This window comes from Schistocerca piceifrons, chromosome 5 (assembly GCF_021461385.2).
Source record: "Schistocerca piceifrons isolate TAMUIC-IGC-003096 chromosome 5, iqSchPice1.1, whole genome shotgun sequence".
NCBI lineage: Eukaryota > Metazoa > Arthropoda > Insecta > Orthoptera > Acrididae > Schistocerca > Schistocerca piceifrons.
In genome coordinates this window covers 603456163-603472045 of record NC_060142.1, presented here as the reverse complement: position 1 = coordinate 603472045, position 15883 = coordinate 603456163, and the positions used below count along the sequence as shown (strand labels likewise).

General features: G+C 39.9%; 1 protein-coding gene across 1 annotated transcript in view; it reads right to left on the bottom strand.

Moving 5' to 3' along the window:
* Positions 1–297: 297 nt before the first annotated feature.
* The window catches only part of LOC124799161 (odorant receptor 49a-like), an 86184-nt gene continuing 70598 nt past the window's right edge, over positions 298–15883 (bottom strand). The window contains exons 4-7 of the mRNA XM_047262700.1: positions 15073–15172; positions 14320–14424; positions 7958–8113; positions 298–354 (exon numbers count right to left, since the gene is read on the bottom strand). Coding sequence (XP_047118656.1) covers positions 298–354; positions 7958–8113; positions 14320–14424; positions 15073–15172 — 418 coding nt within the window. The remainder of the gene's footprint in view (positions 355–7957; positions 8114–14319; positions 14425–15072; positions 15173–15883) is intronic.

Sequence of the window (15883 nt, the reverse complement as noted above, 5' to 3'; positions counted from 1 at the left end):
TAGATAATTTTGTGGATCAGATATACAGACACTGCGTCCACAAGGAGAGTTTTATTTTGAAATTCATTTGGAAATGGAGAATGTTTTCAATAACTTTGATATGCATATCTGTGCGTGCGTGCGTGTGTGTGTGTGTGTGTGTGTGTGTGTGTGTGTGTGTGTGTGTGTGTGTGCATGTGTGTGTGTGCTCGCTTATGCGTGTAATTTAGAATGTGTGTGTCTATATGTGGATCTATTTGTGTGTAGGGTATAACGCACAGACGTGAGAAATCATCTGCTATTCCCAGATGTCTACCTTCATTTATCGCTCATGCTGTACAGGACAGCAAAGTAGCTGTACGAAGCATTCAGTATCTGAAAAGCAAAACAGATCTTATCAATTCTCTTTTAAACGCATTAGAGAAACTATAGGCTATATGTAAGTGCGATTTGATCTTTTTTCGATGTAATTTTTACTATTCAGTGATACAACGTTACGTTAGCAACGATCTTGATAAGAATTACTGTTGTAGACGTGCATAGAAAGGTGTTCCTGAGAAAACATCATGTGTTAGGTATATATTAATTTGAGATGTCTACATGTGTTCTTTTTAGTGTTCGTTGGTTGGATGTAACGTACGGGACTGTGTATCCTAGCTGTCTCTGCGATTTGATTTTGAGCTGCCAATGGGAAATGTTTCACATTATCGGATATCTTATTAACAGATCTATTAAATTTATGTATAATTCTTATGATATAGGATTATCTGATAAAACTACGAAACAAATAAATATGATTTGAGATAAGTTAACAAACAATATCAGGAGCTAATATAATGGATATTAAGCCCATTTTGAAAGTACTCTTCGAGTGTTCTGCTAGTCCAATCGTTGTTTCATTTTTATATAAATCTGAGGCAGCGATACTTGCTAACATCTTCATGTGAGTGCTGGGGAATGATGTAATGGTCCTCTGTGATGACCTGTTAAACTATTGTCTGTAACCTGCAATGGTATAAGTTGTGATTAGCTTTACTGGGTATCGGTAATGTCACTATTGAGCTGGCTGGTATGTAAGATTCCGCCACCATCAGAACCCAGTGGACCGAGATCAGCATTGTATTGCTCTGTCTATACTGTTGCCAATTTTATACCTTTATCTCTTTGGAATTCACACAATGCATCTTTCTAGACGGAGCATATAACGGGTGCACAACATGAGCAGGAAATATTAGATCACCGAGGTGCTACCAGTTTCCAACCTGGAATAAATAAACCAAAGGCAAGGTAAGTTTACATGTTATTACTACACGCATTCCATATCTGCAGCACAAGTTAATTCCTATATAGATGATTTACTTTGAAAATCTGCGCATTGAACTGAACATTGAGAAGGAGACAGCACCAACAGAGCAAAATAACGCATACATCATCTCGCCAATGTTGTAAGACGTCACTATACTAAAACCTATGGATTACAAAGTCTGGCACGTCAGTCGCTCATGGAGATCCAACAACAAGTGTCGCATTCCGATAACCCTTCTCTCTAGACAGGCTCTTATATCTGCTTCTCCATACCAATCATGAGCTCGAACTGTACGGCGATCCGTAGCGTGCGGCTGCCTCGAGTCGAATGAGCCTGCAGCTGCCTCAGGACAGGATGACGCCACTGATAAGACGTCACGCGGCAGTTATCAGCGCCGTTGCGCAACCGGAACTGAATTATTCTGCAACACCATCCTAGTAATACTAGGGACCGTGCTGCGCAACATCCTCGTTCTGCGGCTAAGTCCCACTCAAGGTCACGCGCCTTACACAGCGGCATACGGTCAACGCACACAGCCATTAATCCTCCTGCGATTCCTTGTGTAGAGTGAAAATGGCTTGTCTGTTGTAACAACATATGTTCCATAATCCCTGTTGGGTACAATTCCGACTGCAAAAGTGCGATAAGAGATAATGTCTCTCTCATTGTAAGCCTCCAATCCTGGAAGAGGTTTGTCGGTACCTCTCAAAATAGCAATTGTTAACCATGAACTGCCACTAATTACTTCTGTTGTAGTACAAGAAAATTGAATCTTGCAACCAACAAAAGTAATAGGTCCTTGTAGTAACTACACAAGGAATCGCAGGAGGATTAATGCAGATGATAAGTTGAATGTTTGGTGCAAGATGTCTGGTGTGTTAACTAAATATATTGTTGTACAAGGAGATATCACTTTGTATTACCATTCCTAATAAAGAGAACCATCCTTATCTATCCCGTGAAATATTTTTTTTAAAATAAAAATACTAATTCAGTTACTGAAGCATCTTTCTCTTCTATGGGTTGCAGGGGTCACGACCCCTGGGGAGGTGGGTTGGAGTTTTCTATGGCTGTGTGCGTTGACCGTATGCCGCTGTGTAAGGCGGGTGACCTCGAGTGGGATTTAGCCGCAGAACGAGGCTGTTGCGCAATACGGTCCCTAGTATTACTAGGACCGTGTTGCAGAATAATTTAACATTTTTAATTCATATTTTGCAGTCGTAATAAATTCCAACAGATGCCATCCAACGGGAAAGACGGGACCACCCAAGGCCCGAAATGTTCGTGGGCACTACAGAATGTCGTCAGATTTCACGGCGCAATCAGGGAGCTGGAATTTCTGCTAGATAGCCGTCTTCTGCAGATTTAGAAAGGGCAATTTTCCCCATATCCAAGCCCGCCGTTTTCAATCGGCCTCTCCCTCTGGCCGCTTTCAACGTCACACAGCACCCAACATTAAAATAGTTGTCTTCGATTTACTTGCTCCATTCCACTGCGACTCTCAGCAGTGATGGTGAGGGAATGGAGCTTTGTTATGAAGAAGAAGCATTCCGGCTCTAGGATCACATTCACCTTCACGCGCTTTCTCAGAGCATCAAACACAGGGTGTTACACATTGCTAAGATAGAATTCGCATTGTCACATTCAGCCCACGTCAAATTTCTACGGCATATTTCAGAGTAGAAACCCAGAAAGGAAAGAAAGGATAGAACATCTCAGTAATTTTATAGTCCGTGGCATGGCCTGCATAAAGGAACGACAGTAGGGCTGGGTATGGGAGGCGGTTCTCATCCGAAAATGGAAGAAGGTGCAGCGAGAGAATAACGTATTTATTATATAAGAGACTATCAGCCTCGATTGCGGTAATGAAACCAACCTTTACCTAGGTTTCAACCCAAATAATTGAGCCTTCTTCAGAAGATCAACCTGAATCTATAATTTGTCTAACATGGCATGGCCTAGAAATAAAATTAAAACAGCCTGAATAGGCGTAGTCACATTTCAGAAATGCGGTACATAGGTACTAAGTCAACACCAAGACTTAACTTAAGCTCTGGCGTGCGCCTCGTCTCCATTGACGCCGTGCGGTGGGCCTCGGGAGCTCACGTGAAACTAAGTAGGACTAGCACACGCGCTGCAGATCAACATGGTGGGGAACATCGCGCATGTCTAACTGAGACAATGACTGCCAAAGATAAAAGACCAACGCAGTTATATCTTAAACCAAATAACTTATAGAAAGGTTGAAAATCTTAAACATAAAGCCACTGCACCAGGTTATTAGTAAAATGTAACGAACTATGTATGGATTTATATAAGTTCGAACGCACTAACGCGACTTACAGTATTAGAGTACATCGGCCCTTTCACAGCGAATGCTGCATAACGCACCCATTTTTATTAATGAAAGATGACATAGGACATGAAACAGTGAAACTGTAGTATGTAAACGCCATAACGCAATAATCTCGATTAACCTGTACACAGATGGTCGAGTAGGTGTTTTTATCAGTTGTATAGATATACTTCGTACTGCTGACACGCACTGCATGAAGAATATTATCAAGATTAACCTTTTATCTTATGACTAAAAATAACGCGTGAGTGAACGAACAACGCCTCTTCATCGCCATGTAATAGCAAATGATCAGCATAGGTCAATTCATTTTTTACGTTTAAAAAATATGGTAATTGCGTGAACGGACGCGCAACGCCCTTTCATCGCCTTTTCATCGCCCTTTCATCGCCCTTATACTCTATCTACCGACAGAGGTCAATTTCAGCTACAAAAGAGAATTAAAGGCTATTGTTAAATAGATATGATGTGATAAAATGTGCTTAACCCGAAAGGACACGTGGGAAAGTATTATGGACACTTGATGTGAGAAAACGGCATGTTCTTCACAGGGAAGAATTAAAAAGAAATAAAAGATAGCTGCTAATATGCCCAAGTGCATGCCATAAATGGACAAGGATGAAGTCGTCTCTGGATTGCAACTACAAATAAATGTAAAGGGAATTAAATCCAAAAAGGTCGAGACGGACCAGCTAAACTTCATCTTGTCACCTGGGGCTCCATTTCCCCGCCATGTTGATTTTAGGCACGTTATCTAGTCCTACTTAGTTTCACGTGAGCTCCCGAGGCCCACTGCACGGCCTCCATGGAGATGAGACGCACGCCGGAGCTTAAGTCAAGTCTTGATGTCGACTTGGTACTTACGTACCGCATTTTTAAAATGTGACTACGCCTATTCAGGCTGTTTGAGTTTTATTTATAGACCATGCCCTCTTAGAGATATTATAGATTCTGGTATATCTTGTGAAGAAGACTCAATTATTTGGACCGAAACCTAGGTAACGATTGGTTTCATTACCACAATCGAGGCTGATAGTTTCTTATATATTAGATTATCGCGATTGCTGACAGTGCTGGAATGTTGAAATTACAAAAACTTTTTTATTGTTGTTGTTTAATTACAATCATGGCACTTATGGCATTTATAGGAAAAGCAAACGATGACTGCGAGCGACGTGAATGCACCGACACAGCGTCTCTGGTTCCTTATCGTACGCTCCGCTGCCCTTCTGCTGCGTTGAGAGAAGCTCATACTCCGCTGTAATAGTGTGGGCGGTCCTGCTGCGGTAATTTCGTACCCCTGCGGGTAGAAGTCCTGATCTGAAACCTCGGCGGAGGTAGGATGACTGGGTCATCGCGACACTATCTCAGGAGGGGGCAAAGTCCGGAGTTGACGTAAATACGCCTGCTTCTTCTGCACGGCACTCGCCATCACGTAACTGCCCCAACTGTTCTGTGATGATGGGCTGTACCACTCTGGTTTAAATGCTGCAGTTGCCTGCTGACGTCACAATAGCTGCTGTTTGTGTATGTCATGCTGAACGATCTGGATATGAGTTAAAAAGCGACTGTTTTAACCGGTACCGGCCGTGGCCGTAGCATTTCGTGGTTGCTGGCCCTGGGGTGGTACACGTGGTGCGACGACGCAGGGAGCATCTTCTCTGCTGATCAAGCAGTTCAGTGCTCAGCACCAGAGGAATCTGGCTGTCGCGTGATTACTGATCTGGCTCCGTCTTCCGCTCCAAGTTTTGTTTTATTTTCAGTCCCTTTCGGTTCCTCCTTCCTAATAAGATATCAATCCTCGGATTGAACTGAAATTTTTGCTGCAACGTGGGCACCAATTCGTTTCCTAGTCTTTACACTTTTTAATTTTAACTTTCCTCATAGTGACGTGTGATCCTTTTTCACTACTTAACTTATTTCTACTTTGCTAACACTTGGCTTTATGTAGTCTGTTTTGTAAATATATCATATTATTAATTAGCTATTCAGAAAAAGCTGATTTGTGGTGGTATCTCTTTTTACCGGACTAATTTCGAGAACTGTCCATCATCGCCAGTATCCGTATCACACAAAAGACACATATTTCCTGTAATAAGTCATGTACATTTTATATTGTAGCGTTTTATAAATACACAATTTATCATTTCATGCATGTTATAACAATACAGAGACAGTCGCATGTGCTGAGCAAGCGGTTCAATGACCAGCACAAGTAATGAATTTAAACATTTCATGTGCATAAAACAGTACAATATACACTGTGAGCAACTTACGAGTACATTACATCAAATATCTGTCTTTTGTTTAACATATATACCTCTGATGATAGGCAACGCCCGAAAATAGTCCGGAGAAATAAAATATTACCAAGAAGCAGCTTTCGTCGAAAAATTTACGATGCTTTTCAATTTCTACAAGCTGCACGACACCAAACGTACAAAACACAGAGTGTTTGTTCATAGTTAACGGTGTCCTTTGTTATAACTCTTTCTCATCTGTGTGCCGCTTCGGGTTGACTTTTCGTACTACCGTATCATCATCTACAAGTTTACGCTAATACGTCACTGTGGGCCAAATCCTGCCTTAATCTATAGGGAATAAAACTGACCTATACAAACACAACTGCACAATTATTTAATGATACTGACTTGTGTGAACTTGGCCGTTACCGCATTGCCCTTTTGCTCCATATTCTAATATTTTAGCAATATGGAGAAGCTTATTTACAGTAGCAGAAGATCGATAGTAACCTAGCTTTGCCCATGGTCTGAAGACATTGTGACTGGGGAAACTGTATGAAGTCTTATAACCTGTTATCGTTTTCATTCCTCATTAATTCCTCTTTCTCTAAAAGATAACACTGACCCAGCTATAAGCACTGTTATCAGCTCCACCTCTTCTGCACAATAATTTTCTCAATTTCCCTATTACAGGCGCTATATCAACACCACCCGTGATGTACAATAATCCTACAATTTTCTCAGGTACAGGCGCTATATCAGCACTACCTGCAACTTATATAACAAGAAATTGCCTTTAATTACTTCTACAAATTTTGCAACATCTATTAGACTTCCTCACTATGCCAATTTCTTTCGCTTGGTCGGCTATTGTTAGAGGTTCTACACTATCATGAACTTTGCTTCCTCAGGAAGCTGAAGCTATGACATCGCATTTAACGACCTTTACACAATCGTGTCACACCGCCGCGCTTTTACTGTTTTGAAACAATGCTGCCTGACGTGAAAACAGGAAGCCCAACCAAGCAATACCATTTCGACTCTCTGTCCTTTTTCTGATATATCAGCACTGTACCATGGTTTAAAACGACCATAACGAACTTCATAGTAACCGTTAATTACCAAATATCTTACTGGAAGGCAGGCGGATGACGTCGTCGACAATCGACTATATTTCGACAGGTGAGCATCCCGTCGTTTTCAAGGCAGAACTGCAGAATGTAAGCACTGTGCAAGCAAATTTAAAACTTCGGTTTGCAGAGCAGTTCCAAAAACATAATTCTCTCTCTACTCACACACAGATACACACACACACACACACACACACACACACACACACACACACACACTGTACACACTAGCGCCACCATACAACCTAAAATGACCTACGCCAGAAGTTATAGATTGTGAAAATTACTAAGCAAAGGGTGGGATAACATTAATTCTGTCAATCGGTTATTTGACACGAAAGAGAGCAGGATTTCACGCAGAATTTAAAGAAAAACCTCCAGCTCTATTTATCATGTTATGTGGTAATTTAATTTCAACTGCTTGCTTAATAAGACTATCCTAATAGCTATAAGTGCATGCCTGAATCTCCCTTAGATTCCATAGGATGGCAAGTGCCAAGACAGTGTTCTGCAATAGTTGATTTGCTCGTCTGTAGTAACCTTGGGCGACTTTTATACAAAGTACACCCTCCTACAACGTCCCGATAGCCTGACCAACATATAGTGTGACAGAATTGCAAATGATCTATTGCACAACATTGTCTTGGGACCGGTTATAATGTTGAACGGACAGAAGTAACATGTCATGGAGGCAACTGAAGGCAGGTAAATGTGACTCAGCTTGTGTACGATTGCTGTAGGCAGTGTTTCGCAAGGTGCGTCACATTTTCCTATCACCAGAAATGGAAGGGCTACCTCTAGGTCCATCTGTAGTTGATATATATAATGGGGTGGAGCGAAACTAGGTGCCGAACAGTCCATCATTTAACAGCAGTCACCTGGAGATTGCAGCAAATCTAGTAAACAATCAATTACATTAAGGAGCGCCAGTGAGAGAACTGACCCTGATGAAGGCTTCCCTGGAGAGGACGTAGAAGCTGCCGCCGGACACGATGAGCGGCCTCTGGGCGCGCGCCATCAGGATGCACAGCGACCGCCCGAACCCCGCTGAGCCCCTGGTCCAGGCGCAGCTGTAGGCGACCCGCGCCACAGCAGTGCTCTGCCGGCACAGTAGACCGCACACAACAATCACAGGCATCTGTGCAGCTGTAACGCCTTAAGAGTGCGGCGTACAACCTGATGCTCCGGAAACTACCTGCATTCTGACAGTATCTTACTTTCTTCCGCATACACGCTTTCAAAGTATAACTTAACTGCACTCAACCCGAGTACTACACTAAAGTTAATAATAGCGCGGTATTGCTGGCTAAGAGTCACAGAGGATTAGGAACATTTATATACAGCGTGAAGAAAATTCACGCACTCGGACTTCACAGTGAAATTCCTCACTTACTGGCAATACAAAAATGTCCATCACAAAAATTCATCCTGCGCATATTTCAGGTAGTAAATGAACTTTAAAGATTGGCAGTCTGACGATACTGTAATCACATGTACGGTAATTAGCGGCGTACAACTGTGATGTTGGCGCGGTGGGTAGCGTTTTGGGTCAGCATGGAGGAGGTCGAGGATTCGATTCTCCGTCGAAGCATATTTGCTTTTATTTGCTACATGTAGTCTACGTGGTACGGTGTTTGGTGTCTTAATCGTCACACATTACGACGGATCTTCTACAAAACATTTACTCTTACATACTACGAAAACGGAAATTAAAGTACAATCGTTTTCACTGGTCAGCCTTTAAACAAGCCTTTTACTAATTGTCGACGCAAATTGTTCCACACTACTGCATATTGTAAAGGATGAGCCAGACAGTAGGAGAATTTACTTTATTATATGAGCTTCTAAACGGTTACTTCATTTTCACATTGAGGCCAAGCCACGGCCGGCAGTGTTAGCTGCCTGTAAATTATTTCGTCCCACGGTTTAGCAACAGGAAGTCAGCACCGAGGAAGGGCACCTTGGCCATGCGCCTCTCTCATGTGCTTACGAGGTAACGCCGTCGCAGGCGTCGCTTAGCAGGCAACGCTCTGGAATGTTCCATACTGCCCGCACGGTTTGCTCAGTCCTGACCAATCAGGGCGGAGGAAGCCACGTGGTGCGTCTAATATACCCGGCCGCCCGTCGCCGGGCCAGCGCTCTTGTATTCTTGCTCACCCGCGAGTCGGATGCGCGCCCTGTAGCATTGAACATCTCCCGCTTCTCCCGGTGCTGCGGCACTGTGGACTTAGTTTTGGCAGACAACTTTCGGTAGCTTCGCGAACAATGTTTCGCCAAACTCTAAGTTCTGGCTCACCCTTACCTCCCTAGGCCTATGTAGCCCCTTTCAACATGCTTTAGCCAATAAATGGCCTTTCTCTAAAAATAATCCCAATCATTCCATAACGCCCACCGCCTGCCTATACGCCCATCCTGTACAATATGCTAGATTCCAAACCTGCTTTCTGTGTAGCGTCCCCGAATAGTTCCATCGATTAGTACCGACTATTATTAGTCTTGGCACAGTCAGGTCCATTACATTTCCTAGTGACCTTAAATCGCCAGCAGGGCTAGCAACGTGCTTTACAAATAATTTATAAAAGTATATTAAGTAAAAGTCGGAAGCATGTAGCTTAAGAAACGGTGTATACTGCAGTACTATAAGGAAAATTGAAATTGGCAAATGAAAGCGAATACACCTCGACCCCTCGAACCCTCGAGCTCCTTGATACTAACCCAAAAGCTATCCATTGCACCAACAGCACTGCACTTCTGTTATATGCGGTGGAGACAGTTACCGTAAATGTGATTACAACGTTGCCATATTGCCTATCCTTAACGTCCATTTACTACCGGAAACATGGGCAAGCCGAAATTTTGTGACAGGTGTCTTTGTATTGCTAGTTTGTGAGTAATCGGGATTCGAGAGCGCGAATTTTTCTTCATCCTGTATACGGACGAATCAAAATACCGTTCTTCTTTTTATTGTTCATCATATCCTCCACATGATCTAAACTTCTTCCAGAAAAAAGAGTCATGACACAAGTATTGTCAGTAGTTTTGGCTGGCCTGAAGTATACATCCTATAAACTTATTTGCAAACCTTTTTACTTTGATATATTATAAATAATTTTTGAAAGCCTGCCACAGTAGAAACTATAGGTTTGTTTATAAATAAATAAATCTTCTACTACGTCACGATTTTTTATTATTTTACTTTTCGCACGACGCGTTTCGAGAAATAATTCCCATTTTCTAGTGCATTTTTTGTGATTATTAAGCCATTTCTTTTGATGTTGTCAATGTGTGTGAGTCTGCTTCATTTCGTTGACTTATACTGCAATACATAAGAACCACGCGATTTTTTAGTTGGGTATCAATTCTTTTTGTGAAATTAGTGGCGAAATTTAGAAGAATTTGTACTTACAGTTTACTAATGGTCCATCTGTACAGAGCCTCACACACACTAAACATCACACACAACTTGATGTACACTTTACACATCGAAAATATCGTATAAAAACAAAACAATCTTCTGTGATACATTGCCTATGTATGGAATACTACATATAATTTGTTTTTCACTTTTTCTTGTGTGGTGCAGTTTGTACCTTGGGTTTTCTTTACTTTGTCTAGGATTGTGTCAACCATGGAAGCATTGTAACCAAAGGCAAAAGCAATCTTTTTCACTGTGTTTATTTCTTGATGCATACCTTCTTGCTTCAATGGTATTTTTGTTGCCATATGCATCATTGACTTGTATTTTTCCTGTTTATGGATATGAGGTTGCAGGGATTGTGGGGTCAGTCATTATGTTCTTCCTATAACTTTTGAAAGTGCATGTGTTGTTTTGTCTTGTAATATTTAGGTCTAAGATGTTGATACTTTTATTTTGCTCATTTTCCACTGTAAATTTGATTTTTTCATTTCGATTATTAAAATGATTTAGAAAATCTGTGATGTCTTTGGTATCTCCTTTCACTAACAGTAGTGTGTCATCTACATATCTTCTACAAAATTCTATTTTCTTTAGGTAAGGTTCTTGGCTGTCAAATAATTTTTGTTCTAAGTGATTTGTGTATATGTCAGCTATGGTACCGTATATACATGATCCCATTGCTAGGCCATCTGGTTGTTTATAAATGTTGTCACTAAAGGTACAATAATTGTAACTTAGGGTTAACTGGAGGAGTTCCATAAAATCGACAATCTCTGTGTATGAAAGTTTCTTCTGTTGAATAAGGTTCTTTTGTATTACTGTTAGAGCTTCATGTATGGGTATGTTTCAGTATAGGTTGGTGATGTCAGGTGATTTAAACTGTGCATCTTGGGGAGCTTTCTGGTTCCTAGTTCTTTAGCTAGAATCATGCTGTTATTTATAGGATATGTTGTTTATATGTATAATTATTCATCAGTATGTTATTAAGTTTTTGTGACAGTTTGTATGCTCCGCTATTTATAAAGTTGACCACGGGACGTATCGGGTTTCCATTTTTGTGAATTTTTGGCTCTGCTCTTAGGTGTGGTGCTTTTGGATTCATACATGTAAGGTATTTCTTTTCAGTTTCTGTCAACAGGAAATGTGTGTTCTTTAATTGTTCCTTAATTTTACTTTGAAATTGTTTGGTTGGGTCTTTTTTAATGTGCTAAATTGTTAAGATAAATAATCTCTGTACAAAAGAATATTATTATCTGTGGAAGACCTATAATGTTATCTCTGTGGACTACCTGTAAGACGATCTTTGTTACTGTTTTGTTTATATAAGGTATTTTCAATGTGTAAAGTATAGAAAAAGTTGTGTGTGATGTTTAGTGTGTGTGAGACTCTGTACAGATGGACCATTAGAAATCTGTAAGTACAAATTCTTCTAAATTTCGCCACTAACTTCACAAAAAGACTTGATACCCAACTAAAAAATCACGTGTTTCTTATGTATTGCAGTAGAAGTCAACGAAATAAAGCAGACTCACACACACTGACAACATCAAAAGAAATGGCTTAATACACACAAAAAACGCACTTGAAAATGGGAATTATTTCTTGAAACGCGTCGTGCGAAAATTAAAATAATGAAAAATCGTGACTGGTAGCAGAAGATTTAATTATTTATAAACATACCTATTGCAAACCTTTTAGCAAACTAGAAGTATTAAACTATCATAAATAATACCACATGATAATCCTGTGTGTAGGAAAGCAAAAAGACATAAATATCTTTGGTGATAGAATATGATACTTCTTAAATTACTTAACTTGGGATGCATGGTACATCGCAGCAGCACAACCGTTTCTCTCTACCATCAACAGAAAAACCTTCAAACTGTTACAAAGCTTGGTTACTGCTAAAGGTGTGGATATATGACAATGAAGCATTACAAAAGAACGTAAGAAATGCTGCATTAAATGTTTGGATGTGACAATATTTGTAAGTGGGTTTGTGGGAAAGATTGCTCTCACGATGTGAAACTTTTTGTCAATATATGCATTAAGCAGCTTTAATAATTGTGTAAAAATGAGGTGGCTGCATGAATATAAAAATAATGTCTAACAGCTTCCCAGATTGAGTGACAGTTTTTAAATATCGGACGAACGATGGTTTTGTAATCTACACTTTTCATGTCTGGGATACATTACCTGAGCATTCTTCCAATGAAATTGAGTCTAGTATTTGCTACTCCCGTGACTGATTTTGTGTGGTTCTTTCGGTTTGTTTGTGGTCTCCTAGATATTTAATGGATGCAGTTGTTTCCAGTGATTATTCGGCAACTATCCTGTCCAATTACGTACAGTTAATTAAATTTGGTTACAGTGAGAATATCTGCAAGCAAAGGACACGTGCATGTCTTCCTAAATTTCGCTTCAGTTTTCTGGCTTTGTAACTTCTGTGTTAACTGGGAACAGTATCCTCGAGATTCCGATAATATCCGCTAGTTTATTTACTAATATATGCATGGTTAACTCACCCCACTGGCATACAGTTTAACTTACGTTTAAATCTGAAGACTCTGCACGGATAATAGCCATATGTTGTGCTTTGCTTGCTAGGAACTCTATTATCTGAACTGGTCATATACTCAGGGCTGGGAGAAATGTATTTCATCTACGAAGTAGGTGGTTTAGAAGACCTTTAATCACTAACATTCACTAGGTAACACGTCTAAACTACATCGATCCCCTTCCTTATAACAAAGAACACAGTATCAACTTGGTCGGTTGTGTCTGCTGTCTTCCGGGTCTCGTGGCCGTTCTTCGCACGCAACGTCACAAATAGTGCAGTCGTATTATACTGTAGCACTACTTAATAAGAAATTATTATATTACGGCTACGAAAAGAGTAGGAAGATCAATAGAAGCAGGAATTTGCTTCGCTTCATTGTTTTACAGTGCTAAATTGTCGTATATGTTAATTTTTATGGGAAGGATACCGCCGGTATCTGAGGAAGTGCTCCACATTTTTCTTGTATGCAACAAAGTGTTACACTAATGGTGAGTGCGTGGTAGCTTGTCGCAGAGTCGGATAGAAGCAATGGATATCTATGTTGAGAAAGTTTCTGTTTTGCTGATGTGTACTGCTGGGGGCCAAGACGAAACGAAATATTAGATACCTTGAAAGTAACACAAAGCACTGATAAACCGATTAAGTAGACACAATTCCTAAATAGACATTCAACTCACAAATATAGTTGTTCAGTTGGAAGGTATAAACGCACCAAATAGATCCACTTTTCGGAAAGAAGCCAGCTTCTCATATTGAACTCAGTTACTACCATGACCTCTTTTGTTTAAAATGTGGTTTCGCTTTATTTTAATCTGTATGTTCCTCGTATCGCTAAAACTGTGAAGTGTTTCAACAGCACGTGTGTAGATGCTGCCAGACGCTTTAATTCAAATAAAAGTCATGAAAACGGCATCCGTCATTCTTTACAGTATTGAAATTTCCTGTAGGACTGGCGCATTGTGACCAACAGCTCACAAAGCAATCTGTTAAGCAATGTTACTGGGGCAGAGAACCGTATATCTCTCACAACCTATTTTGTATTACTTGATGCAGAGTACATTCACATACAAATCAGTCTTGCTTTTACAGGGAAATTAAAACTATTTACTATAAATAAGATTTGAGTTTAATACATAATGTAAGGTATATCTGAAGTATTTACATTGCAATTTGTGCACAATTCTCATACCTATAACACGTGTAGATAAGATTTCTTGATATATTTGACTACTGTCCTCTGTAATGCATGAACTGCATAAATAAGGAACCGGGCAATACGCGGTTATCAAGTGGCTTGGATATAAAAGAGCATATTATTATTACTTACCTTTGAACTTAGATTGTCTCCAAACCAACAGTAGCAGAAGATCTGAAGAAGTATCGACGCCATGTAGCTCAGGTACTTGGCAATTGTCTCGATAGTCAACGTATACTGTCCAAAGAAACATAATATAAAAAAATCACATAAGGTGTGAAAGATGCTCCTTACAGGAGTGTCACTGTGTGTTTACGTCATACATGCAACACGAATTTACATGTTTCGCTTGAAATTCTTAAACAGAGTTCTTATTTAGTTCTTTGTTCTTGAAGTTATAACCTATGTCGTAATTCAAAATTTTTTGGACGTTTCCTTTCTTGATATTATCTCACTCTTACACACTAACAATTGGATATTTCCTTAAAGTGGGTTAAACTAAATGCCAGGATGGTTCTTTCAACGAGCTTACATCTCTTTACGTGTATCATGTGGATTGTGCCCTATGTATACGAATCGACGGAACCCAAGCTCAACCATTCAGGCTTTTTTTTTAAACAAACTATATAACATGTTAACACCATGGTGGCGACTGTGAAAATTTATTCAAACAGAATGGCAAAACAGATAAATAAAATCAGATACTGACAACTGATTCTTTGGATAACATGCAGTTCGACCCATGTTTTTTATAGTTTGTCCAGCTTCGAACTTATTGCAAATGAATGATGGGTATATAACACTATAGGTAGTTTCCTGCTATCAAGTAAGAAATCAGTAGGATGTTGTTCTTATTGTTAGGTATTTTAATTGAATGGAACTCACCAGAGCCATCTGAAATAACAGCAGACACAAGACTGACATTCCGCAAAGGCATTGGCTTAACACAATCGACCACAGCAGGCTGTCCATTTCACGAGCCACACTGAGCCAGGAGCAAACAAAAAAACATCTTATTGATACACTATTGGAAAATTAAAAAATATTCAATCGATCAAAGTAATATAGTTTACTGTAAAACTATTCCCGTCTATAGATTGTAACGGCAGAAGTATGACTAAGTCTTAATAACATTTTAACACATGGCATCTGAGAGGAACTGTGCTCATTAATACCACGTTGCGGACGTTTCCTGAACCTAGAATGCAAATCGTACCAACACTACTTATCTTGAATAAGAAAAAAGCAATCTTATGTTCTAAAATTTATGAATCATAAATAAAACATAATTGGAAGTCCATCTTTTTATTGTTCTGCCTGCATTATATGCCAGACAGTTTCACCTCATGCAACCGTCCATCCACCATATGAATTACAGAACTGCACTGGTGTATTTGTTACTTAGGTCTCCTTATTCCACGAAGCTTAAAGTTACGAGGGTGATTCAAATGAAAACCTTAAATATTTTTTTTAAATATTATTTATTGTTCAGAAGTGGTACGAAGCTGTATCACTTTTCAACATAATCTCCCCCAGGCTCAATGCAAGTCCTCCAGCGCTTACAAAGTGCATAAATTACTTTAGATAAGGATTCTTTTGGTAGCCTGTGCAACCACTCATGCACCGCGTGGCGTACCTCTTCATCAGAACGGAACTTCTTTCCTCCCATTGCTTTTGAATTGTCCAAACATATGGA